The 27273-nt window shown below is 37.9% G+C and overlaps 1 protein-coding gene across 5 annotated transcripts in view; it reads right to left on the bottom strand.

Moving 5' to 3' along the window:
- The window catches only part of FAM13B (family with sequence similarity 13 member B), a 65438-nt gene that overhangs the window by 7155 nt on the left and 31010 nt on the right, over nt 1-27273 (bottom strand). For 3 of the 5 annotated variants that reach the window (XM_070414932.1, XM_070414935.1, XM_070414933.1), the window contains 13 exons: nt 24856-24988; nt 18432-18496; nt 15788-15836; nt 15235-15379; nt 12130-12195; nt 10256-10466; nt 9538-9667; nt 8404-8485; nt 6547-6776; nt 4238-4321; nt 3874-3969; nt 606-689; nt 348-511 (listed from right to left, as the gene is read on the bottom strand). In XM_070414932.1, coding sequence (XP_070271033.1) covers nt 348-511; nt 606-689; nt 3874-3969; nt 4238-4321; nt 6547-6776; nt 8404-8485; nt 9538-9667; nt 10256-10466; nt 12130-12195; nt 15235-15379; nt 15788-15836; nt 18432-18496; nt 24856-24988 — 1539 coding nt within the window. The remainder of the gene's footprint in view (nt 1-347; nt 512-605; nt 690-3873; nt 3970-4237; nt 4322-6546; nt 6777-8403; nt 8486-9537; nt 9668-10255; nt 10467-12129; nt 12196-15234; nt 15380-15787; nt 15837-18431; nt 18497-24855; nt 24989-27273) is intronic. The other 2 variants (XM_070414936.1, XM_070414934.1) reach the window with 1 other exon arrangement.

The following is a 27273-nucleotide window of genomic DNA, read 5'->3' as shown; positions in this document are numbered from 1 at the left end:
TCTTCCCAGGTGATCCTAAAGTGAAACCAGGGCTAAGAACCAAAGTCAGACACCATATCAGGTAAGAAGGTGACAGAGAACTTAACAAATGACTCCCAGCTGTTTCTGGCATTTTGTTAGAAAGCAAATATAGAATTTTAGTTTTTAAATTTTTCAACACACTAATATTTAATTTAAAAATTGTTAACTGGACAACATGTATTTGTAAATCACATTTTTTTAAAAAGGATGTATCTCTTAAGTACTGTATTAATTCCTGCCGAGTGCTCAATTATTTAACATTACATTTCTTGTCATATTAAGTTTTATTATACAAATAGGCTAAAATCACAAACTAGCCAACATACATAGATGCTGCTCGAGTACTTGACAATCGGAGATCCAGAGCCAGTTTTTCTTGATTTTCCTCCACATCAGATTCTGAGTTTTCTAGTGAAGACTGTGCCTGTACAGCAGTTTGCAATATATCAGTTAACTCAGAGGACAGACTAACACCTTCTTCTTCTTCTTCCTAAAAAGATATTCAAAAACAAAGAATCAAACGGGCATAACTTTCAACTTTTCTTTTAGAAAAGAGATCAGAGATTAATTCTTTTAAGGATTACCTTGATTTCTTCAAAAAAATGTGCAGTTTCTCCTTCTATGATTGGCTGTAACATCTGACCCCTTCGCTTGGTGGATGGAGATCCCTGCAACAATTAACATACAAATGATTAAATTTCAATTATTTATTCAATGAGGCTTCACTTCAATAATATTCAACTTTATTTTCAAAATCCTAATCATTTATGCTATTATTTAGGAATTCCTTAGTAAAAAAAATGTTCTTGCTTACATGTATTTTCTAGTTGTGTGTACATAAAAGTGATAAATTATATTTTATGTACAAATAATTCTAGCCTTAGCCGGTTAGCTCCAGTCAAGGGCACATACCTTGGTTGCAGTCTCCTCCCCAGTCAGCGCCCTGGTCAGGGCGCCTGTGGGAGGCAACCAATCTATGTATTTCTTTCTCATCGATATTTCTGTCTTTCCCTCTCTCTTCCACTCTCTCTAAAAATCAATGGAAAAATATTCTCGGGTGAGGATTAAAACAAACAAAGAAATAAATACTTCTAAAAGGGCTCATTCAGTAAATATTTTAAAAATTCTAAATAAAAGAATGACAATTTAATTGGAAAAGAATTTTCTTTTTAAGAATAGTTGTCAACCATTTTGGTCTGAGGAACACTTCATACCTCTTTTAAAAAGTAACAGCTTTAGTCCTAGCCCGTATGTCCCAGTGCCTAGAACAGGGGTCCTCATGCAAATACAAATATTGTATTTGTTCCCGTTTTGTTTTTTTACTTCAAAATAAGATATGTGCAGTGTGCATAGGAATTTGTTCATAGTTCTTTTTTAAACTATAGTCTGGCCCTCCAACGGTCTGAGGGGACAGTAAACTGGCCCCCTGTTTAAAAAGTTTGAGGACCCCTGGCCTAGAGCATTGACCTGAGGACTGAAGGGGCTCAGGTTTGATTCCAGTCAAGGGCATATACTCGGTCGCAGACTCGATCCCCAGAGCATGCAGAAGGCAACCAATGGGTGTGTGTCTTATATCAATGTTTCTCTCTCCCCTTCCCCCCAACTTAGACTCTCTCTAAACCAATGGAAAAAATATTATCTTCGGGTGAGGATTAACAACAACAACAAAAAAAAACATTATAAAAAGTAACAGCTTCAGCGAAGCCAGAGTAAACCAGGAGGTCATGGTTCCAGGTTTCAGGCTTAATCTCCAGTGGGGTGTGTGCAGGGGATAGCCAATCAATGATTCTCTCTCATAATTGATGTTTCAATCTCTCCCTCTCCCTTTTTCTCTCAAATCAATATTTTTTTGTAAAAAAGTAAGAGCTTCATTGAGATATGTCACATACCATAAAATTCACTTTTTTAAGTGAGTTTTAATATACTGAATTCACAAGTTATACAACCATCACCACTAGAACATTTCATCACAACCCTCACCCCCCAAAATCGTATACTCATCAGCTGTTATTCGGGTGCCCTCTACCCCCAACCCTTGGCAAACACTAATCTTTCTGTACCTATGGGCTGGCCTATTCTAGATATTTCATATAAATGGCATCATACAATATGTGGCCTTTCGTATTTGGCTTCTTTCATTTTGCATAAATATTTTCAAGGTTCATCCATGTTGTATTATGTATGAGTACTTCATTCCTTTTTATGGCTGAATAATATTCCGCTACTTGGATACACTTATTTTTAAATAAGGATATGTTATTGACTTTAGAGACGAAGGGGAAGAGAGAGACAAAGAGAGAAACATCAATTGGTTGCCTCCCATCCACGCCCCAACTAGGGATAGAACACACAATTTAGGTATGTACCCTGACAGAAAATAAAACTGGCACCTTTTTGCTGCACAGGACTAGTACACTCCAGCCAACTAAGCAACCAGTCAGGGCGATACAGTACTTTTGTTTATTCATCTCTCACTGGAAAATTTGAGTTGTATTAAATAAACTTATATGGCCCTGGTTGGTGTGGCTCGGTTGGAATATCATCCCATAGACAAAAAGGTAGCAAGTTCAATTTCCAGTCAAGGCACATACCCAGGTTTCAGGTTCAATCCCCAGTTGGGGCTCCTACAGAAGGCAACTGATCGAAGCTTCTTAATCTCTCTCTCTCTCTTTAAAAAAAAAAAAAAAAAATCAGTAATGATTAAATTAACTTTTATATACAAAGAATATAAACTGTACAGGCTTTTTTCCCCTTGTTCAAAGAAAGCCGACTATATCTAAATAAAAGTGTTGAGATGACCAACTTGAAAAAAAAAAAAACAGTCAATTCAGAATAGAATCAGGGCCACCTGGCCAGTGTGCTCAGTGGTTAGTCATCCCGATATGCCAAAGTTAAGGGTTCAATCTCTGGTCAGGGCACAAACAAGAAGTAATCAATGAATGTATAAATAAATGGAACAACAAATTGATGTTTATGTCTCTCTTCCCCTTCCCTCTAAGTATAAAAAAAATTTTAAATTAAAAAAGAATCAGTTTCTATGAAGGCTAAGTAAAAAGTGCTCAGAAGGCCAATGTGAACTTTCTAATGAGTAGTCAGGTGGTGAGAGCCTGAAGGAAACCCCCCATGAAAGTGGCTACCACCATAAAAATGGCCTGCAAGCCTAAGCAAACCATAAGCTCTAGTAAATTAATTCCTATGAGAGGATGCAAAATGGGCTATATGCTGTTTTCTACTTGAGCCTGAGAGAAATCTAAAGTCATACAATTTAATGGTTAATTTGGGGATAGCACTTAATTTATACATTAGTATTAGAGTTAGAATTCTCTAAAATTGTACACGAATATGAATAAGTTATTATTTTAACAAACTTTTTTGTTTAAAAAGATAAACTTGAAAAAAATCAGTTGATATTGTGCAAATAAAAATACATAATCATGATGGACATCACAAAACTAATGTAATTTCAAATACATGAATTTAAATGGAAAAAAGCTAGGTAAGAGTTTGAAATATAGGTTATTTTAATTCCACAAAGTAGATGACCCTGGCATATTGTTCCTGAGCCTCAGTTTCATCATCTGTGAAATGAGGCTATGAGGCTATCTTCTGTTACCTGTTGAAACTTATCAGGATGTAATGACATAATCATACAGAAAAATGCTTTACAAAAATGACTACTAGTAGAGATAATAGCAGGCACTTATTAATTTCCTATTATTTTTTAAAGCAGTAACCACCTTACAATATACACATGCCACCAAGTCTATGTCTTTCTCCCACATACTACCATAATTTTTTTAAGAGTAGGTCTTGGCAAAATTAACTAGATAAATTTTTGCATGTTTTACTTACAAGGATAGGAGTGATGCTAGCTCTTGTCAACATCTGTTTTACAAGTCTGTATCTATCATAGAGAGGTTTAACAATGTGCCTTTCTTCCCTGGTCACCTGAAGCAAAAACAATGGAAATTATCTGGTCATAAGAAATCTAAAATGTCCAAAATATTAAGCAATCTGACTTTCCCCCCAATTTTTAGAAGTTGTTTTAAATAAGTAGTCAATTTTCCAAATGGAAGAAACAATGCTCTATAATATGCTCTATAACAATGCTCTTTAATATGCTCTAAAACAATGCTCTGAAGATGTGGGCCACAAATGTGATCCTCTTTTTTAAGATAGACATCAACTTTATTTTTTTAAGCAAGAGAGACATTACCGGCCTTCCATGTTGACTTTCATAGTAAAGAAGACTTTTCTGGAGAGAAGTTTTCTCTTCTACCAAATGATCTTTTGTCATTTTCTAGGAAAAAAACAAAACAAAACAAAACACTCCCATTGGCACCATTATTACTGTCCTCACTCCCAATGTAAATAATTGGGTGAAAGGGCAGCCCATCACCACTCTAACCGAGGCTAATAAGAATACATCTTTGCTTGTGAATTTATAGGCAACATTTCTCAGTCACCTGCAGAATCTGGTCTTCTGATATTTAGGTACCAGTCTTCTTTGGTGGTTTAATTTATATTTTATCTGAATAAGTTATGAACACCAGCTTAGTGGCCTTACGTAAATTATTTAACCTCTTTTTGTTCAATATCTTAATCTATAAAAGGGGAAACTTCAACGGTCTCATAAGGCTCTAATGAGTTAGTGTATGTTGTAAAGGCATACAATAAGCACACATAAATGCCTATTAATTTATTTATATTTACATAGTTTTATTGATATTTAACTATATACAGGTCTTATAATCTAGTATTTCTCCTGAAAACAAAATCTGGAAGCAATATAGTGGAAAGAATGTGAATAAAAACAATGTCAACTTGTGACCTTAGACCTTATAACCTCAGTATCTCTTCATTTGGAACTTTCTTTTCACTATAATCCTCTTGTCATAACTTTTAGTACTCTAAATTATACTAGAGTAGGGAAGGCACCCCAAATTTATTTGCCTATAGAACCTCCCAGCTTTGTTCCAAAGGACCTTTTAACATATCAGCAAACCACTGTTCCACAGACTACCCTTTAACACTACACCAAATAAACTCTCTACTTAATCCCAGGAATAGATAATACTATCTATCCCAGTGGTTCTCAACCTTCCTAATGCCGCGACCCTTTAATACAGTTTCTCATGTTGTGGTGACCCCAACCATAAAATTATTTTCGTTGCTACTTCATAACTATAATTTTGCTACTGTTATGAATTGTAATGTAAATATCTGATATGCAGGATGTATTTTCATTGTTACAAATTGAACATAATTAAAGCATAGTGATTAATCACAAAAACAATATGTAATTATCTATGTTTTTTCCAATGCTCTTAGGCGACCCCTGTGAAAGGGTATTTCGACCCCCAAAGGGGTCGCGACCCACAGGCTGAGAACCACTGATCTATCCTGTTTCTCACCAGAGTGAAATTAGAGGTTTAAAAAAAAAATCACTGGATATCTTCCTCTAACAAATGTCACTTGAGGTTATACACATTTAGTAGAGGCCAGTTGGGTAAAGACCAGTGGTTCTCAACCTGTGGGTCACGACCCCTTTGGCGGCCGAACGACCCTTTCACAGGGGTCGCCTAAGACCACCCTGCATATCAGATATTTACATTACGATTCATAACAGTAGCAACATTACAGTTATGAAATAGCAACGAAAATAATTCTATGGTTGGGTCACAACATGAGGAACTGTATTTAAAGGGCCAGAAGGTTGAGAACCACTGGTATAGACTCTATATTAATATGAACAATGTAATTTCAACCTCAAGCCTGATTCTTAAACCTAGGATAGTGAATGTGAAAAGCTAATCCAATCAAAATAACTTAAAGGGAGGAGGTTGGTCTAACACAAGATCAAAAAACAAAAGGTGGAGAAAAGGAGCAATTAGAATTTCTAACCCAGCTCTGTTCAAAGGAGAGCAACTCCAATACTTAGATAACGAGAGAGGTATAACTCTTTTGTTGAGAGAGCATGGACAAAAGTTTACTTGGGACCATCAATCTACGTCTGTACTTTCCCAGCAATTCTCAAGATAAATGATTTAGGTTGCCAAGTGCTTTGACCAGGACTGCCTGAGGCATTGGCTTAGTGAATAATGGTTCGTTTCAACAAATTCATTCACTTAATCCTTATAATAACTATATTGTGTTAGTATTTTAATGGGCATCATCATATCCATGTAAGTCATAGAGCTATCTAAGACCTATGCACATACTATAATCAGTCAGGGCCAAGCATAAAAATTCAATACATATAACTGTTAAGATACAATGCCAGAATTCAAACTAACATTGTTGCATGCTCTTTATTCATCTTACCAACTGCCTCCCATATAAACGAACAGATCCCTAAATGATCGGGCACTTTTGGTGTGCTGATAAAAACATGTATCTATATCTGCAAACTTGGGGAGCAGACTCTGGCCAATCAGACTACCTAGACATTCCTATGCCACTGTGGTAATTACTTTATTTTAGGGACTCTAGGCTAGTCTGGGCAAAACCATAGCTCAAAATTACTTTGATATCTTCTGGAAGACACCTCTCAACACGTTTTTCCTTCAGTCTTTTCAGAATAAGTTCCAGTGTTGCTTCCTTAGATGGCTTCTTCTCCTTATGAATGACCCTGGATTCATCTTCATTCTCTTCATCCTCATGGTCTAGAGAAGAGCCAAAGCTTTTTGGAAGAGTGTTACTACGTGGACGTGTCTGAGGTAACAATTCTCCATCAGAGCTTCTATGTTTTGCGTCTACATTTCAGAACCAAGAAGATAAATCAGTGACTTTAACTAAAATGCAACTAAGTCAAAAGAGTAAGCAGCAAACAAGATATAAAAGAGGAAAGTATACATTAGCAGCACTCAGGCTCAGATATTTCAAGATTACATGAAATGTTTAAATTATATATAGCAACCAATATTCATAGACATTGTAAGATGCTCTTACTATAATGTAAGATGCTCTGATAAGCATTGGAAAAACAGACATGTCCCTATTTTCATGTAGTATATAATTCGGGAAGTAAAAACAAAAACCTAGTAATCAAATTCATAAACCAAATTTCAGAGTGCCAAGTGCTATAAAGAAGACAAGATAGGATAGTTTCACAGTGCTGAAAGGAACAGAGCAGTGATTGTGGAAGAGCAGCTACACTGGATGGGAATGACAATGAAGGCCTTTCTGAGATAGTGACATCCTCGTTGAACATGGAATAAGAAGATAAACTAGTATAAAAGATTTAGGGGAAGAACATTCCTCCCCAATTGAGGCAATAGCCTACAGTGCATAGGCCCTAAAATGTGCCATGTGTAAGGAACAGAAAATGAGAAAAGAAAGTGACAAAATGAGCTAAGGGCAGAGTATGCAAGGCTTTGAAATCCACGGCAAGAAATCTGGACTTTATTCTAAGTAGGAAAGGAAGCCTAATGAAGGGCTTTGGACAAGATTAGTAACAGTTCTTGAAAAGATAACTCTGGCTGCTATGAAGAGAATGGACTATAGGACAACAAGAGTGGAAAAAAATTTAAAAATTACTTGGAAACCAATTTTTCTTGTTTAATGTCAATATGGTTGGAAATTGGCATTAAACAAGGAAATGCTTAACAGAGTTGTAGGAAACAATTCTAAAGAAGAGATATGAGAACGACAAAAATGTAAACTCAATGACAATAGGGACACTATCTTGTTCACTGCTATAACCTCATGTCTACAAGTACAAGTACTTTATACCTAAAGATACTAAAAATTTGGTTGAATTCAAATGAATACACTAAAACATGATAGTCCAGATTATAAACCCGACTGTGTACAGAAAAATTTTTTAAGTATTAACAAGTGGAACAACAAATCAATGTCTCTGTCTCTCTCTCTCCCCACTTCTTCTCCCCTCTCTAAAATGAATAAATGAAAAAAAAATTTTAAAAACATGCTCACTAAACATACAAAGTAATTATATCTTAGCAATTGCTGTTCTGGATTAACAGTAACACAACACCTAGTTTTGGATTCAAGAAGGCTTATTATTTAGTTTTTGTAGTAAAAACAGTTTATTATGATTAGATATTCTTAGTCTAAGATGAAATACCAAACACCAAAACTGCTTAATATTTGAGATCTATTTCAGATAAACTTTATAATATCACCTATGAATATACAATCAAGGGCACCTTTCCAAAGAACACTACTAATCAAAACACAGGAAGACATTTGGAAGAACTGTAATAGTGCCACAACTGACCATAACTAATAAGAAAACTTCTACTTTGGTGAACAGTGTCCAAGATTTAAAATTATCAAAATTATAACTATAATTCTCATACACATTATAAAGAATATTTTTAAAATGAAAATATATTACAAAAGTGGCACATTTTGTACCTTTAATTTGCTTCCGCAGTTTGGTAAGCTCTGTCATCCATTTTAATACCTTTGGGTTAGCTGCAATATCACTGTAAGAAGGCTGGAAAATAAAGAAACAGAATCACTGACACTTCTGTGGTAAAAAATAGTTACATTAACTTATGCCTAAGTAATATTTTATAGTTTCCACAGCAGAGATTTCATTTCCAACTTACCTTATTTTAAGTAGATATGAAAGCTCTCAGAGCAGTATTTAGCAACTGGCAGGAGCCAGATTTGAATATGGGTCTTCTTTCCACTTCACGTTCTGATTATTAAATTATTAAATTTATTAAACTCTCTCTTTCTCCACCTCCTACCCTTGGTACTTGTGGTTTTGGAGGGAGAACACAAGTAATATTAATGTCATTTGTCAATGTAAAACAGTGGTTCTCAACCTTCCTAATGCCGTGACCCTTTAATACAGTTCCTCATGTTATGGTGACCCCCAACCATAAAATTATTTTCGTTGCTACTTCATAACTGTAATTGTGCTACTGTTATAAATCGTAATGTAAATATCTGATATGCAGGATGTATTTTCATTGTTACAAATTGAACATAATTAAAGCATAGTGATTAATCACAAAAACAATATTAATTATATATGTGTTTTCTGATGGTCTTAGGCGATCCCTGTGAAAGGGTCGTTTGACCCCCAAAGGGGTCACAACCCACAGGTTGAGAACTGCTGATGTATTTACTTTAAAAATTCGATAGCCCGGCTGGCATGGCTCAGTGGTTGAGGGTCGACCTATGTACCAGGAGGTCACAGTTTTATTCCTTGGGCAGGGCATATGCCTGGGTTGTGGGCTTAATCCCCAGTGTGGGACATGCAGGAGGAAGCCGATCAATAATTATCTCATCACTGATGTTTCTCTCTCTCTCCCCGTCCCTTCTTCTCTGAAATCAATAAAAATATGAAACTCTACAAGCTGTTTTTCCAATGGAAATAGCTGGCATGAAAACCAGGAGACTAAGGATCTATATAATTTCAGATCTGCATGATGTCTGGGCATCTCAGATTCTCTTTTCCAGGAAGAGATGGACTAATGCTCTCCAAATACATTCTCCCAGTTCCAATAGAGCTATCTGGAAATGTTACAAACTTACCTTGCTATTTCTTTCCCTTTCAAACTGTTCTTCAAATTGTCTGATTTTTTTCTGAAGTTTCTTAACCAACTGATATGGTGTTCTGTCTTCTCTTTTTTCATCTTTTGAACTAAAGGATGATCTTCGAATCCTGAATTAAAACAAGAGGCAAACACTATGTGTTAAATTTTTAAGTTAACACCGTATCTCTTATTGCCCTTATATAACATGATACTATTACCAAGAAGTATATCCCTAATACTAAAAGACAGAAAAAGAAACTTATGCTATAGTGTTACAGGCCATAAAATTAGCTAATACAAGCACTGACTAAAACAATTTGAAATCATTCAAAAGTTGTTTGGACAAAGGCAAAAACAAAGATATCTAGGCAGCTCAGAGCTCTCTTTGTGTTTAAACTGCACAGGAAAGATTTTGACATTAAGAATCGATTTAATTCAAAATTTTGACAAGCTCCACTTGCTGCTTCCCTTCCAGAGATCTGTAATCCAATCATAAGTGATTAAATGAATAAATACACCATGAGAAAATTTCTATTAGAGAACAAATCCCAAACAGTATTCCCCAATGAACCCAGAATTTAGGGATCCAAAAAATTAAGTTACAAAAATGTGCTTCATGATATATGGGAGAAAGCTTTGAACTTCATTGCCTGAGTTTCAAAGGACCTGGGTACATAATAGGAATCACTCCTCATAAGTACATAAAAATCATATACCTAGCAAAAGACAGTGCTTTAGATGAGGAAGTCAATGTCTCTGGATCATGTAAGAAACGCTGGCTTTGCCCAAAATCTAAACTACGGTGTGATAATACTGGAGGACAGTCCTCTTCCAGGGGGTGATGATTCATTCTTCCAGCTTGTGGAGAGAGTTGAGCTTCCCCGGACTCAGAGTCTTCCTGCCAAGACTTAAAAGCAGGAAATGGCTCTGTAAAACAAACACAAAGAATAGTACCATGGGTCTCTGGGTTCCACATGGAAAAGAAGTCACACATCAGCTATATGTCTTTTGAATCAGATCATTATGTGGTGATTCATAAATATTTATGATATTAAAAACAAGGAATATTAGGATCTTCATAAAGCCTACTATAGTTTAAAATTGCCTGAGTTTCATTTTTAAGTCTAGAGTTCTATTTTCATAGAAGGAGTTAATACTTTAAATTTCTGAACCCAGTCCCAAAGTAAGAAAGGACACTGTCAAGCTCTTTAAAATTACAAAAATGTTATTTTTCAAGTATGGCAAAGTCTTCATTTAGAAACACTCAAAAGTCCTTAGGCAGGAATTTAACTTAGCCAAATGCTGCCAGGTGAATAAATTGTCCCTCACTGTAAAGTGGCTATGTTAAGAAGTGGAAGCTAGCCCTAACTGGTTTGGCTCAGTGGATAGAGCGTTGGCCTGCAGACTGAAGGGTCCCAGGTTCGATTCCGGTCAAGGGCATGTACCTGGGTTGCGGGCACATCCCCAGTAGGGGGTGTGCAGGAGGCAGCTGATCAATGTTTCTCTCTCATCAATGTTTCTAACTCTCTATCCCTCCTCTCCCTTCCTCTCTGTAAAAAATCAATAAAATATATTAAAAAAAGAAATGGAAGCTATTCCCCAAGCTATGCAGAACACTCACCAAATGGAGTTCTCTGGCTCCAAATGAATTCTAATACTTCCAAATGAGTAGCTAACTCACCTAATAGCACCTCCTAGCCTCTAACATTAAACTGTGGTGGTTATTTTCTGTTACAGGATTCTGATGCACAATATATATTTTAATAATTAAACACCCAACAGTATTATCAAGACATAATTTAATAGCACATCTTTCTTAAGCACATTTATTTTATTGGTTACCCTGTATGTTTTCAAATAAAAGCACAAGGACATATTTAATATCTTTGCATATATAAGGCTTAATTACATATAAACACAGAGATAAATACACAATCCATAAATATACTCCAAATATAAAATTAACTTTCAAGTATTACTGGAGTCTGTGGGGAAGGGGAGACACTTTTCACTTTTCTATCTACACATTAACTTTATTTAAAACTACAATTTAAAACTTTTACGCTATGGTTATTAACGATAACAAAAATGAGTTTTAAAGTATTTGGGGATGCAAAGATGGCTTGACAGTGTCAAAAATCAAGAATGACGTTTTCTTTTTCTGCACTCAATAGCTAAGAATTGTTACTTTAGTAATTTAGTTTCTAATTTTAAGCATTAGCAGTTTAAAGCATTATAGTTTTTCCAGGGTAATAAAAACATATTCTGTTAGTTTTTAAAGCCAAGATCAACCTGATCACTAAAAAGGTACAAAGCGTGCCTTTCCATAAGAAACCCAGCAATAAAGTGATTTTCAAAGCAACCCCTTGTACCTGCTTCCCAGCATATAAGTAACTGGCAAACATTTTACAAGAAATCTCCTATTTTAAGAAAAGATAGAAATAACAGAAACAATTTTTTCTGGGTACCATTTTTAACCCAGATCAGTTTTCCAACCATATGGGGACAGCAGGAGAAGGGCTAATAAAAAAGGCAAACAAAGTGAACCATAAAAAGGCATAAAAACTAAACTATGGTGAACCATACTTACCCTCCCCATCTCTCTGCAGATGCATTGTTTTGAAATCAATGAGGGGGAAAGTGATAGGGCATGATGCTAATAAAATGGGAAAAAATGGCAAAAAATACTAAAGTGAACATACAGCACAGTCAGAACAAACCATACACATAACTAACACAAGCCAAAGATACCAAAAATATTACCCTAAAACCAGTTAGGCATTCCACTCAAAAACTTTATCCAAAGAAATTACTGACCAAACTTTAAAAACAAACACAAGCATACATTTCCATTTCTGCAAGCAAGGCAAAAAAATCAGAGTACTGTTTATTAAACCTCAAACATAAAACTAAAGAAATGGAAACTCTTAACCAGGTACGGTTTGAAGCTTTTCAGTATAATTGATTTGACACAAAAAAATTCTCCCTTTGATTGTTCTTTGATTGCTGTTTTCCATTCAAGAGTTAGCAGGAAAGAATCTGAAGGAAAAATGTTATCCACTTCCATTAAAAGCCAAGACCTTTTGAACAGCTGCTACAAATGCATACCAGTAGTAGCTATGTGCTACCTGTTTGCTAACTGCATTCTACTGACTATACTTGGAACAATACAAAAAAGAAAACTCACACACAGGAAGATGTGGACCTCTATCTGGAGTCACCCCACTTCTCTATTAAGAGTTACACTCAACAAGGTTTGTCTCTGATTCTAAGGTATCTAGGGTCTAAAGTAATTCAGCCTCTTAACAAAGACATTTAGAACTAGAGGCCTGGTGCACGAATTCATGTACCAGTGGGGTCCCTCGACCTGGCCTGCAGGACGGGACTGAAACTGGCTCTCTGACATCCCCCAAGGGGTCCCGGATTGCGAGAGGGCGCAGGCCAGGCTGAGGGACCTCACCGGTGCACAATTGGGGCCGGGGAGGGACACGGGAGGTTGGCCAGCCAGGGAAGGACCATAGGAGGGCTCCAGGGTGTGTCCAGCCTGTCTCGCTCGGCTGCACCCCAGCAGCAAGCTAACCTACGGATCAGAGCATCTTCCCCCTGGTGGTCAGTGCACATCATAGGGAGCAGTTGAGTGGCCTTAGCATATCATTAGCATATTACACTTTGATTGGTTGAACGGCTGACCAGCTGACCAGACACTTAGCATATTAGGCTTTTATTATATAGGATATCCTAACTTTACAGAAAATCAATCTTTGTGTTACTGGCAAAGTTGGAAGAAACAACATGGTGTGCTAATGGTCACTCTTCCAAGTACATACAGGGTTCATGAATGAGAAGTTCACTCAGATGTCTAAAAAATCACTGACCCTATCCTGGAAGTGCCAGAAGGAGAACTACATGGACTTGTCAAGGCTATTGAGCCAGGTGGGTAACAGGGCACTTTGGGCACTGAAAATCAGGGATCGGTAGTCAATATGTTACCTCCCTTCCATAACACCAGCTGTTAAGGGGTGGATTCTGACACAGAAACAAAAAAGAGCCCAGCATTAGGTTCTCTTTGGGAAATCCCTAGAAAGCTGAAGCTAGACAATGTCCTATTTCCTCAGATGATGAAAAATAATTGCTCTTTTATGCTTAATACTTAAGATGAGGACCTTCAGCATTTGACTGTAAAGGGCTGCATTCTCCATGAGGAAGAAGCCTAAGTCCCTTGTCAGAATCCCAGCCTCATCTTTCAGAGATTCCTTTCCTACTGTGGCTTGAGGGATGCTCTATTGACCATCATTCCTTTTCAGTGACTATGCCAGAATAAATAACTAAGAGGGACATGTGATTTTCACTGCCACCAGGATGCCAACATGTCCCCTAACTCTGGGGAACATTTTCATAAATTCTAAACATCCTGAATAACCCAGAATATAGCAAATGAAAGACAACTTCCTTATCTGTGTATCAATCTAAGTTAAGACACATAATATGCCACTAGGGGGAGGGGGGCATACAAAACATCTAAACAAAAAAATAGAGGGGGAATGGGAGACAGCAGTAAAAGTTGGCACAGACAATGGCTTGGTTGGGACTTTAAAAATTGGCTATATCTTAAAAATAAATACATAAAACACTCCAAATGTGATCAGGTGAGTTGACTTGAGGCGGCAAAAGGATTGGTATTGGCATTGCAATTTCTCGTTATTGCCACTGTATGTTATTAGCTAACTTGCCAAAGGTGAGATATCCAAGGGATCTTCATCCAAGTGAGCAAATATGTAACTTTACTTAAGATTCCTGAGTTGTCTCAATTCTTTTTATCAAGGGAGGTGTATGATCCAAATTTGTTGCTTGCTAGCTCTTCCCACCCCAACATTTTATTTGAAAGTTTACAAATATACAGTCAAGTTTAAAGAATTTTACAATGAACACCCGTATCAATTACCTAGATTCCACCATTAACATTTGACAATACATGCTTTATAACATTTATCTACCCTATTAACCATCTTATTTTTTCATGAATGTCAAAGTAAAATGCAAATATTAGCATATATTCCCATAAACATGCAAATCAATCAATGGAATTCAATATTTATTTAGTTTTTGCTTTTTTTGATAAAAAAAAAAAAACTCATATATAATGAAATCCAAGTACCCAGATGTCTTGTTTTTTAAATTTAAGTTCTAACTTCTCTCCTTTATAAAAATTGCTAGGGCCTGGCTCCAAACTTCATAACCAAACCTAACAGGGAAATGGTACAGTATTTGCACAGAAATGCCCCTGAAGATCTTTTTTTTAATGATCATAAAGAACAGGCAGCTATGTATAAGCCCCCTCTTTAATATGGTGAGATCCCCAAGACCTCAAGATACTAGACTTTTAAAGACTGGTCAATATTATCTAGTTTAACAATTAACAAAAGCCTATCCTGAGTGTTATATTTTTTACTCTGTTTTAACATTTATCTTCAAATCTAATGGATCAGATAAGATCGCCTAGTTCATAATAGATCGTTGCCCCATAATTTCATTAATGCATTTGAGTAAAAACATTCACTCTTCTTACATGAAAAAGAGAACAGAAAATAAAAATCAATAAGATTATCCAGAAAAAGGCCAGTAATCTCATAACTGCTTGGAAAATTTCATTTACAAAGAACATTATCAGGAAAATAATTCGTGTGAGTAAAATTACCTTCCCATTTATCACCATCAGAAATATTCTTCAGATCTAAATGTGGAATTTGGACACATGCTGCTTCTCCTTGAACACCACTTTGATCTCCTGGCACTTCTGATTCAGTGTTGGCATTCAAATCACATATCTTGGTACAAGAGTCCTGTATTTTAAAATAAAGAATACATTTCACATCTAGGAAGCTTTTCATACCCAGCTGACAGACAACCAGCATATATCCAGTGCAGTCTTCATTAGTTTACTGTGCCTATACAATAAGTTGCCCCACTCCCACCATCCACAATACTTTCAAATATAAATTTGCAGTTTTATATGTCTTATTAGGAAACAATGTTTGGACCCCAAATTCAGGAAAGTATTTTCATAACTAAGTTTCTTGTAACCAAAAGTAACATAGTTAAGTGCTACTTTAACTGTAAAACATTTGGTAAAAGTATATTTTAAACCCCCTTGAAATCTATACAACTCAAAAGTTAAAAGCCAGATATAATAATTAGTAGCTTAAGCCTAGTCAAATTTCTAAGAACCATAAAAGAAAAAGAATTCTTACCAGAATTAAGTGCGACAATTTATCACTGTCAAATGACAAATATTCTTTCCTAAAAATACAAATAAAATTAGTCTTTTAAGAATAAATAGTTTACTATCATTGCATATTTCTTACCTAGATTCATCTCTTCCCCATAGAGTTAGCATTTATAATGTGACAGAAGAATGACAACTAGACACATTCCCATTCTTTGGAGCCCTATATCTGAAAATCACACACTACTGAAAAGATCCACAGAATCACTTCAGGTTAGAAAAATTAAGTAACACTCACCACCTTCCCATACAACCACACACACCCCCCAAAATTTTTTTTTAACCTTAAAAGAAAAATAAGCCCGGCCAGAGTGGCTTAGTTGGTTGAGTGTCATTTTGTGCACCAAAGAGCTGCCATTCAGGGCACATGCCTGGGCTGGGGGTTTGATTCCCATATGGAGCACATGTGGAAGGCAACCAACCAATCAATGTTTCTCTCTCTCTGCCTTCCTCTCTCTAAGCATGTCCTCTGGTGAGGATTAAAAAAAAAGAAAATCCAAAATAAATAGAAACCAAAAGAACTGAATGTATAATACAAAAGATTTTGTCAAATAAATATTAGTTTTAACCAAACAGCTCTATAGTCCCTCACTCTAGGATATATTTTTCTTTTAAAGATGATTTTAGAAAGGTATAGTTATGACCTATATCTTAAATCTGATTGTGTTCTATCACAATCAAAACTTCTAAACCTCTCCTTCCTAAAAATATCATGATAACATGTAAATAGGAAATTTTATTTCAATTCACCTCGTACTTCCCCACAAAAACCCACCCCTATTTAGAACAAGTGTAATAGCAAACTATCACAAATGATCTCTGCCCATATAACCAGTAAACAGAGCATCTAGTATCATAGTAGGTAAAAAATATAGTTACTGAGGGAAACTTCTTCTCCCCAAAGACACTGTGCCAATTTACAATGATATGCACAGGTGCTACTTCTACCCCGCATAACAGGGTATGCACTCAGAAAATAGGTCTTGATCTAAATAGGGCAAGTCATCTCCTCATATACCTAATTAATTACCTTATTCTTGCTGAACATGTAAACAACTAAATTCCCTGGCAAACTCAAAGGCCTTCCTTTGCTTAGAATGGGAACAAGTGGTGGGATAAGCTAAATTGTACCCTAACAGACTAAATTCGAGAAACATGTGTGTTAAACATACAAAATGTAAAATCCACCTAACCAAGAAACTCTTTGGATCTAAAACAAGTTTGCTAACCTATACACAAGTTGAAGAGGAAAGAGCTTTTTCCAAAAAGATTGAGTCCTCACTAAATGGATCCTTATTGTTCTACCAAATCCAGATGTCATCATTCTGGGGATGCCTGTCAATGCTGTTAATCTTATATCTTCAGCCCATAGCTCCAATACTCCCTGGGCTGGAAGAGGATCATTCCTGCCTCCTGAAAGGAAGCACAAGGAACTGCTGTAAGCAGGAAATCTGTGGACCTTCAGAGTATGGGGACACTCCAGAGACATGGCTCCAAAGAATTTACTTACCCTCAGGGAACAGGTTTCCTACTCACAATTAAAAGAGACAATGGCATTAACTCAAGTTTATCCTTGCCAACAGGCTATCACCAAATTAATAATGCTATTTGGAATTTCTCAGTATTTACAATCCAGTCTGCAACTTTATTACTGATTTGTTTTCAGAATATCAATTATCTTTCCTAAGAAAGTTACAATACACTTCTTAGCAACATCTTATAGAATCACAAAAAGGGTAACAAAATCTAAAACCTACATGGTGACTTAAAACATTTTAGAAAACTTCTTTCTGTTCAAAGAGACTCTATCTATTGAGTATTAGAGTCTCCATTATATATGGAGATTACATATGGCTTAAATATTCACTGCTGCAAGGAATCCCCTTCCTATTACTGCTGGTAAATAAGGAGGGAAACAAGCATCAACTGCATGAGATGGTTATGCAAAGTGAAGTAAGTCAGAGGAAAAAGACCCCCTAAAAAATATAATTCAAACAAACTAACAAAATGAGCTAAAACAAACTCATAGGTAGACACAACAGAACAGTGGCTACCAGAGGGGAAGGAGGGTGGGGGAGAGCAAATTAGGTAAAGTGGGCCAAATATCGGTATACAGATATCGAATTATATAATGTTGTACACCTGAATCTTATATATTAATGATGTTATCTCAATAAATTTAATTTTTGTTATAAAGAGACAGTCCTGGGACATACCAAGGAGGAACAATAACATCCTATACATATTTGTTGAAGCAAATATACTACAATCTTTCAGTTAGTCATGCATAGTTCCAAGACTATACACTGAAAGGTATATTCAGAGTATCAATAAATTCCTAATTGTTCTACAAATCAACTGAAAGTTTTAAGTGTCTCTAAGGTGGCTGTGTTCATCCCTCTGAATGTTTTCCAAGTTGTAACTGTCAGAACCTACACCCCTTTGAATTTAATCAGCTTTATGCTTACCATTAAAATAAGAAGCTTGGTTCTTTAGATTATCTAAAATATATGCTACAAAAGAGTCATCGAAAAATTCCACCCACAAATTTAAGAACTCCAAATCTCAAAATGATTCATTAATTAGCAACAATAAGAGAAAATGCTTACCTCTCAAGACAGCCATCTTCACTATCACCATGGTCACCACATGGCTCTAACAGTATACCTACAGACTGATAAAAAGAATACCACTACTGTATTAATGGAACTCCTAATACTTATATATGAGAGGAAGTTTCCAATCTTAATTAGAGAAGTAGATCACAAGTTAGTCAAATGCCCCTCTTTAGCTCACTACCTTATCATGTAATAGGTACTACTACCACTATCACATTCTTTTTCCTTCCTTATAATTCTCTCCTCTAAAAAAGATGGTTTTGTGTCCCACTTGCAAACTCTGCTTCTCCTGAGTCACAAACATAGAAGTTGGTAACTTCTTAGCAGATGACAGAGAGGTCATGTAGTTCACCAGATCCTTTTATTTGAAATAACAACTGTGAATCTCAAAACACATAAGAACAGTCCTCTATTTCTTAATGGGCTTAGTGACACCATCCCATTCCTATTACTCCCCATAATAAATACCTACCAAGTCTAACACACGTCCTGTGCATTACTACAAATTATGTAAACTTCTTAGTGTTTATCACTACCTCTGAAATAAACAAAGGGTTCAAGTCAAGATTCTTTTTCATTTGTTTTTTTTTAAATTTATTGATTAACGTATTACATATGTGTCCTTATCCCCTCATTACCCCCCCCACTCATGCCCTCACCCCCCTGTTGTCTGTGTCCATTCGTTAGGCTTATATGCATGCATACAAGTCCTTTGGTTGATCTCTACCCCTTACCCCCACCCTCCCCTACTTTCCCTCTGAGGTTTGACGTTCTGCTCGATGATTCTCTGTCTCTGGATCTGTTTTTGTTCATCAGTTTATGTTGTTCATTGTATCCCATAAATGAGTGAGATAATGTGATATTTGTCTTTCTCTAACTGGCTAAGAAACTGACCCAATTTTGTTTAATATGAAAAATAGTCCATAATTATCTGAAAGAGCTATTAAAATACTTCTCCCTTTTCCATCTACTTATCTCTGTAAGGCTAAACTGTCTTCATACACTTCATACAAAAGAATCTATAGCAACAACCATGACACTCCTCAAAATAAAAAAATTTTAAATAGCCGCTTTTTATTAAGAAAAAAAAGCAACCTTATTTATGTTACCTTGAATGAGTGTATTATTGTTTTATTTGAGTTAAGAAACATTTTTATATTCTAATATAAAAATTATGTTTTAATTTCTAATATAGTAAAACTGATAAATATACCTATGTTGCTGTTAATCCTTACCAGAGGATATTTTTTCCATTGATAATTAGAGAATGGAGGGGGGAGGGGTGAAACGACATCAATGTGAGAGAGACACATCAATTGGTTGCCTCCCACACACACCCCAACCTAGGGCAGGGATCGAACCTGCAACCTAGGTACATGCCCTTGACCAGGAATCAAGCCCTCGACCCTTCGGTCCTCAGGTCAACACTCTAACCATTGAGCAAACAGTCCAGGGCAAGGATCCTCAATAACATCTATATCTATAAAACCCTGATATGCAAATAGACCGAACGGCGGAACAACTGGTTGCTGCGACATGCACTCACCACCAGGGGGCGCGGGTGGAACATGGCAGGCGTCAGCCATGGCGGGATGGTGGAGCAGGTGAGCAGGGGCGCCAGACCAGTCAGATGGTGGTGGGGCACCGCGCCCGTCACTGTCACCAGGGCAAGCCTCTGGCAGGGCAGCCTACTGAAAATTCTTTGCTCCCGCACACCACAGTCCCGCCTGGTGCTAGCACCTGCTGCTGGCACTGGCCTCACTTGTACCCACTGCCGGCGCCAGAGCCACCACTCACAGCTGCTGCCGGCACCAATCCCTCAGCACCGTCAGTGGGTGTGAGCAGTGGCTGCTGGCCCTGATTGCCCCTCAGGGCTTCTCCACCTCCCCCTGCTCCTAAGGGGCGATCAGGACCGGCAGCCGCCTCTCACACCAGCTTCCGGAGCCAGAGCTACTGCTCACACCCACTGCCGGCGCCGACCCCAATTGCACCCACAGCTGGCACCCAGCACCGGTCCTGATCACTCAGTGCCATCAGCGGGTGCAAGCAGCGGCTGCTGGCCCCGATCATCCCTGAGGGCTTCTCCACCTCCCCCTGCTCCTGAGGGGCAATCAGGGGCCTGCTGTGAGGGAGTGGGCGGGGACACAGAGTATGGGCTGAGACCCGCCCCTGTGCCCACCACAGCCTCGCGGCCCACAGTTCCCTTCAAGGTGCACAAATTTGTGCACTGGGCCCCTAGTCTATATAGATAAAAGCCTAAGTGACTGGACGGCCGGTAGCTATGACACACACTGACCACCAGGGGGGCAGACACAACGCAGGAGCAGAAACCACAGGCATGGAAACATGGAACAGACTGATGAATCTCAGAGAGAGGAGGGGGGAGGGCAGGAAGAGATTAACCAAAGATCTTATATGCATACTAGAGGCCAGTGGGGTCCCTTGGCGTGGCCTGTGCCCTCTCGCATCCAGGATCCCTCAGGGAATGTTGGAAAGCCGGTTTTGGCCTAATCCCCGCAGGCCAGGCCAAGGGACCCCACCGGTACACTAATCCATGCACCGGGCCTCTAGTTTAAGAATATAAAGAGGTCCTGAGATACACAGTGTGAGAAGCACTGGTCTAGAAATAGACTTCAGCAACCTTCATTTTCTAAAACATGAGATCATTTGATGTGGCCCTGCCAAGACAGTAAGGGTGAGTTAATTAAATTTTTGACCAAATATAGCAGGCTAATTTTTAAATTGATAATTTTATATGGCCCTCAAATGATGTTATAAATATCCAAATGGCCCTTGGCAGAAAAAAGATTCCCTACCCCTGCTCTAGAATATAGTTGCTTCATTCTTAAATATGAAGATTTCTGGGTACATGAAATAACTATTACCCAGACCAAATATTTAAAATGAGACCTGGTGTTTTCTCAAAGAACCAAATTAAATCCTAGCTCTACCTTCCTCTCTCTAAAATCGATAAATAAAAATAATTAAAAAGAAATGTTAATGAAAATTACAATGTTCAAGTTTCCCATAATAGGCTGTAATTTAAAAAATCTGCTGGAAGAAGTTTATGGGGAAAAAAGGAAGACCTATGTAATACTTTCAACAATAAAGATTTTTTAAAAATCTGCTATTGGTGAAGGCACCATGAAATAGGTACTTCTATGCATTGTTAATTGATAGTGCAAATTGGTTAAATGGAGGGCCATTTGGCAATATATAGTAATATTACAAATGCTTATATTTTATGACCCAAAATTCTTCTTCTATAAATTTATCCTAAGATAAGCTTGTACAAGGTGAAATGGTTAATTCTGAGGCTATTCACTGCAGCATTTATTTGGATAGGACAGTTTGGATTTTTTTTAATAGTTTTATTTTATGTCAGTATGATGGAGGAGAAATTAAAATGGGTAGATGGGAATAGGGAGGTGACTTTTCTATATATCCTTTTGTAACTAAATTTTTTACTATCTGAATATATCGCTTTTTCAAAAGACAAATATGTAAAAATTGTATCTTAAAATCTGTAGAGCCCTGGCTGGTGTGCTCAATGGTTAGAGTACCGGTCCGTGCACCAAAGGGTCACCAGTTCGACTCCCAGTCAAGGGCACCTACCTGGGTTGCAGGTTCAATCCCTAGTTAGGATACATGTGGGAGACAACCAATCAATGTGTCTCACATACATGTGTCTCTCTCTCTCTCCCTCTCTCTCTCTCTCTCTCTCTCTCTCTCTCTCTCTCTCTCTCTTGCTCCTTCCCTCCTTCCCAAAACTCTCTAAAAAAAAAAAAAAAAATCTGCCGAAACCGGTTTGGCTCAGTCGGCCTGTGGACTGAAAGGTCCCAGGTTCGATTCCGGTCAAGGGCATGTAGCTGGGTTGCGGGCACATCCCCAGTAGGAGATGTGCAGGAGGCGGCTGATCGATGTTTCTGGCTCTTTATCTCTCTCCCTTCCTCTCTGTGAAAAATCAATAAAATCTATTAAAAAAAAAAAATCAATGGAAAATATATCCTCAGGTGAGGATTATCAAAAAGGAGGAGGAAAAAAGGGTTGTCACTAGACTGGGATAAAGGTGAAAAGAGGGTGTGTTTTTTTCATACTACACATGAGAGAAATAATAATATAAATATCTTAATGGAAATGATCCAGGAGGCAGGCAGAGATTAATAGTCCAGGAAAGGGTAAGAAGACAACCTCAGAAGCAAAAACCATGAATAGAGGATAAGGAATTAATCTAATATACCAGAGTAAACAGCATTAATACACAAGCAATATACAAGTCCAGTCAGTAGTAACAGCAGCAGCTTAAATTCTGTGAAATGTTTTCCAATTTATAACGTAATTTTATACTTTTACTTCTTTCCATATTTAAAATAATTCTCTAACATTGGTATTACCCCCCACACACACACACTTATCTATAGAAAAGAAAAAAAAGAAGCTCAGAGAATTTAGGTGACTTATTAAAGTCACAGTGCTATGAAGAGGTGAAGTCAGAATACAAATCTCAATTGCCTGACTCGAAATTTATTATACCTACTTTGGTTTATGGTTTAGAACAAGCATGTCAAACTCAAAGGCTAACACAGGCCAAATAAACAGGTTTAAGTTTATGTGGGCCACAAAAAAAACAAAAGCTTCAATTTTCATAGAAACATAGGTTTATTTTGATAGAGACATGCTGGATACAAAGGGCTGAAATAAAATGAGTAATTGTTAACATAAAATAACAGAAAATTTTAATAAAAATTATTTTTTTCTTGAACATTAACTTACCAGACACTGAATAACTGCACAAATGAACAAGTGTAACACAAATAAACCTATTTTTCTTGTTCTCCAAAAGCGAAATATTTGCTGTTGTGCACACCAAACAAGTCAGTCCAAGACTAATGATGTGGCATTCAGCTGCTAAAATATTCGCTGCTAGTATTAGTGGAGAGAAATGGTGTGCCTGCGCATAAGGCACGTAAGGGAAATAAATGCAACACAATTATAGTAATCAGTCATTAGCAAACATGTAGTTCGTTATTAATAATTATGTATAACAGGATATTGTAAAAATTAAGTTACAAAATTTTTATTAAAGTGTTTCTTCCATACTGTTATATTGGCTGGGCCATGAGTTTAACATGCTTGGTTTAGAATGAAAACATGCTGAAGAAAACTTCCTTATCAATTAAGTATATTATCTTAAAAAGTGTTATCAAAGCTAAACTTTGAGCCTAGCCAGTTTGGCTCAGTGGACAGAGCGTCAGCCCATGGGCTGAAGGGTTCTGGGTTCAATTCCAGTCAAAGGGCATGTATCTCAGCCCTGGTCGGGTCTCATGTAGGAGGCAACCAATCAATATGTCTTTCTCACATGGATGTTTCTCTCTCTGTCTCTCCCCTCCCTTCCACTCTCTTTAAAAATCCTTATCCTCGGGTAAGGATTAACACCACCAAAAAGTAAGCTTTGAAACATGTCTTAGAAAGATGCTGCTTTGTACATTTATTGAGATTATGTTAAAAACAAAGCTACTACTAGCAATTGTGACAGTGAAAATAATTTATTTTTAAAATTATATTCATGGGTTTTCTATTACAAAAAGGCCCTTCATAAAAAAAACCTGGGAAATAAAACCTTTTAAAAGAACAAAATTTAAGGACAATACTACCAACCACCTCAACTAACGTCATAATTTGTCTTTCCAGAAAATATCCTATATAATAAAGAGGTAATATACAAATTAACCCTCACGCCCTCACAAAATGGCTGTCTATGACCAGGCTGGCAGGGGGGTTAGTGAGGGACGAGCAAATGACTGAACAAGCAGGCTGTGTGGGGCAACCAGGCCAGCAGGGAGGTCATGAGGGGCGACCAGGCTGGGGGGGGGGGGGGGAGGGCATTTGGGGGCAACTAGGCTGGGGGGGGGGGCAGTTGGGGGCAACCAGGCCAGCAGGGGAGGCAGTAAGGGGTGACAAGGCCAGCAGGGAGGGGGCAGTTGGGGGCAACCTGGCCAGCAGCAGGGGGCAGTTAGGAGCGACCAGGCAGGCAGGCAAGCAATTAGGAGCCAGCGGTCCAGGATTGTGAGAGGGATATCTGACTGCCGGTTTAGGCCTGATCCCAGGGACATCCGTCAAGGGGTCCCGGATTGAAGAGGGGCCAGGCTGGGATGAGGGGACAACCCCCCTCCCAATGCACAAATTTTGTGCACCAGGCCTCCAATTTAAAATAAGGCATTTTATACCTACTTCTCTACCCAATAATGGTTCCTGACCACTACTAAGAAAATGTGTGTTTCTTGAATCAAGATATATACGTGTGTTAGAAAAGATAGTGAACTATGGCTTCTGCTGTCAAAGGAATACATAAAACAATCAGAATTATATGTTTAGCACACCTAACAGATTTTTTTTAAGCCTTTGCATTTCTTACCTGGTTATTTTCTTCATCATCAAATACAAAATCTTGCTGCATAACTTCATTGTCTAAATTAGTGCTGGCCACAGGTTCTGAGCAGTCTCTGCTTCTTTCACTGGCATTAATAATATCATCAGTAATATCAACCCTAGAAATGACGATTAAAAAATCAGATCAGGTCAAATGTTGAATATGTAATGTCTTTAAAATAAACAATGATCTGAAACTTTTACTTATTAAAGAAAATACACCCTTTTCATAAAAATCCACTCTCTCTTTATCCTACCAAGTTTCATTAAATGCACTAAGTTTATTTTTGTCTCTCCATGGGATGTTGTAAGGAATCTACCTTGTTAACCCTTTTGAAAAATGAATGGTGCCCTGGCAGGTGTGGCTCATTTGGTAGGAGCGTTGTTTCATGCACCAAAAGGTCACAGATTCAATTCCTGGTCAGGGCACATACCTAGGTTGCAGGTCCTATCCCCAGGCCCAGAAGCAATGAATCAATGTTTCTCTCCCTTTCTCTCTACCTCCTTTCCCCTCTCTCTAAAAATCAATGAAAATGTCCTCAGATGAGGATTAAAAAAAAAAAAAAAGATGAATGGCTTTAAAATGCATTTATGTACTAAAATAACAATTTTCCTTAAAAATATCCACTCTCAATATAATAATGACCTATTTGTTTAATTAAAATACAAATTTAGCCCTAGCCAGTTTAGCTCAGTGGATAGAGCATCGGCCTGCAGATTGAAGGGTCCCAGGTTTGATTCCAGCCAAGGGCATATGCCCAGGTTGCGGGCTTGATCCCCAGTAGGGGATATGCTGGAGGCAGCCAATCAATGATTCTCATCATTGACATTTCTTTCTTTCTTCCTTTCTTTCTTTCTTTCTTTCTTTTTCTTTCTTTCTCTCTCTCTCTCTCCCTCTCTCTCTCCCTCTCTCTCTCCCCCCGCCTCTCCCTTCCTCTCTGAAATCAATAGATATATTTTTTAAAAATAAAAATAATAAAATACAAATCTAGCACTAGTCACCATAGTGTCCAACACTTTATCAAATACAATAGGAATAGCTTCCTACTGCAGATTTCCCATCTTACATAATTTAGAATATACAAAACTCTGCAGGTTTTTGTTTACAAAGACATACCACTACTGAGAGAACATGAGTGGTAAAAATAAGAATACTGTCCCCAGTTGTAGAAATAAGAATATTGTCTAAGCATGGGCATAGGTTTTCAACATCTCTAGCCAAGCTAAGAGCAAACTCTAAGGAACCTGCTTATATTACATCTTTTGAAACATTTTCCCACTTTTTACAACTTTTAAATACTGCTTTTTCCCTTCATATTCAGCCCAAATACTCCCTATAGATCCAGTCCTATCAATTTTTTTGTTTTTTTTCCTTAATCCTCACCAGAGAATATTTTTCCATTGATTTTTAGTCTGGAAGAGAGAAAGTAAGACAGAGAGAAACACATCGATTGGTTGCCTCCTGCACAAGCCCCGGGCAGGGCCCAGGCCAGAGAAAAGCCTGCAACCTTTACCATACCCTTTCCTGGAATCGAACCCAGGACCCTTTAGTCTGCAAGCCAACGCTCTATCCACTCAACCCAAATGGCTAGGGCAGTTCTATCAGTTCTAATCATGCCTTAAAAGGAGACAAACCAGGACCATTGCTTAGAGCTGCACAGGCTGGTGATGCCATTCATGCAAGCTACATGACACACCTGCAGTTATACAATACTAGAGGCCCAGTACATGAAAATTCATGCACTGGCGGGGGGGTCCCTCAGCCCAGCCTGCCCCTTCTCACAGTCCGGGAGCCCTCAATGGCGAGAGGCAACCCAGTGATCAGGGGAAGGCAACGCCCATCACACCTCTGCTGTTGCCACTGCCAACAGTGCAAGCCTCAGCCAGCCCTGGTTACCTGAACCTCGGGCAGCCCTGGGCAGCTGGGCAGCTGCCATCCGAGGTTTGTCTGCACTTTGGGCTGGCCCTGGGAGGCTGGGCAGCCACCATCCAAGGCTTGCCTGCACCTCGGGCCAGCCCTGGGCAGCTGGGCAGCCGCCAACCAAGGTAGATTCCTTACAACATCCCATGGAGAGACAAAAATAAACAGTGCATTTAATGAAACTTGACAGGATAAAGAGAGAGTGAATTGATGGACATTCATTCATTTAAAGGTAACAAGTCATATTAAAGAACGGAGTTACATCACATAACACAGTACACAGAGGTACTTTAAACTTATGTAAATTCAACTATCAATGGCTACTCTTAAGGAAAAAGCAAAACAAAACAAAACAAAAAAACCATGTAGGGAGAAAGGAGGCTAGTGGCAGGGGATAACAATTTAAACAGGAAAAGATGATTCTGCTCACCATGTCATTCAATGATCACATGTACCAGGAGTGATATTCTCCTGTCCCTGTAA

The sequence above is a fragment of the Myotis yumanensis genome, unplaced genomic scaffold (assembly GCF_028538775.1).
Source record: "Myotis yumanensis isolate MYYU_CA2020_CCGP unplaced genomic scaffold, mMyoYum1.0.hap1 SCAF_5, whole genome shotgun sequence".
Classification (NCBI taxonomy): domain Eukaryota; kingdom Metazoa; phylum Chordata; class Mammalia; order Chiroptera; family Vespertilionidae; genus Myotis; species Myotis yumanensis.
This window is presented reverse-complemented; position numbering and strand designations above follow the sequence as displayed.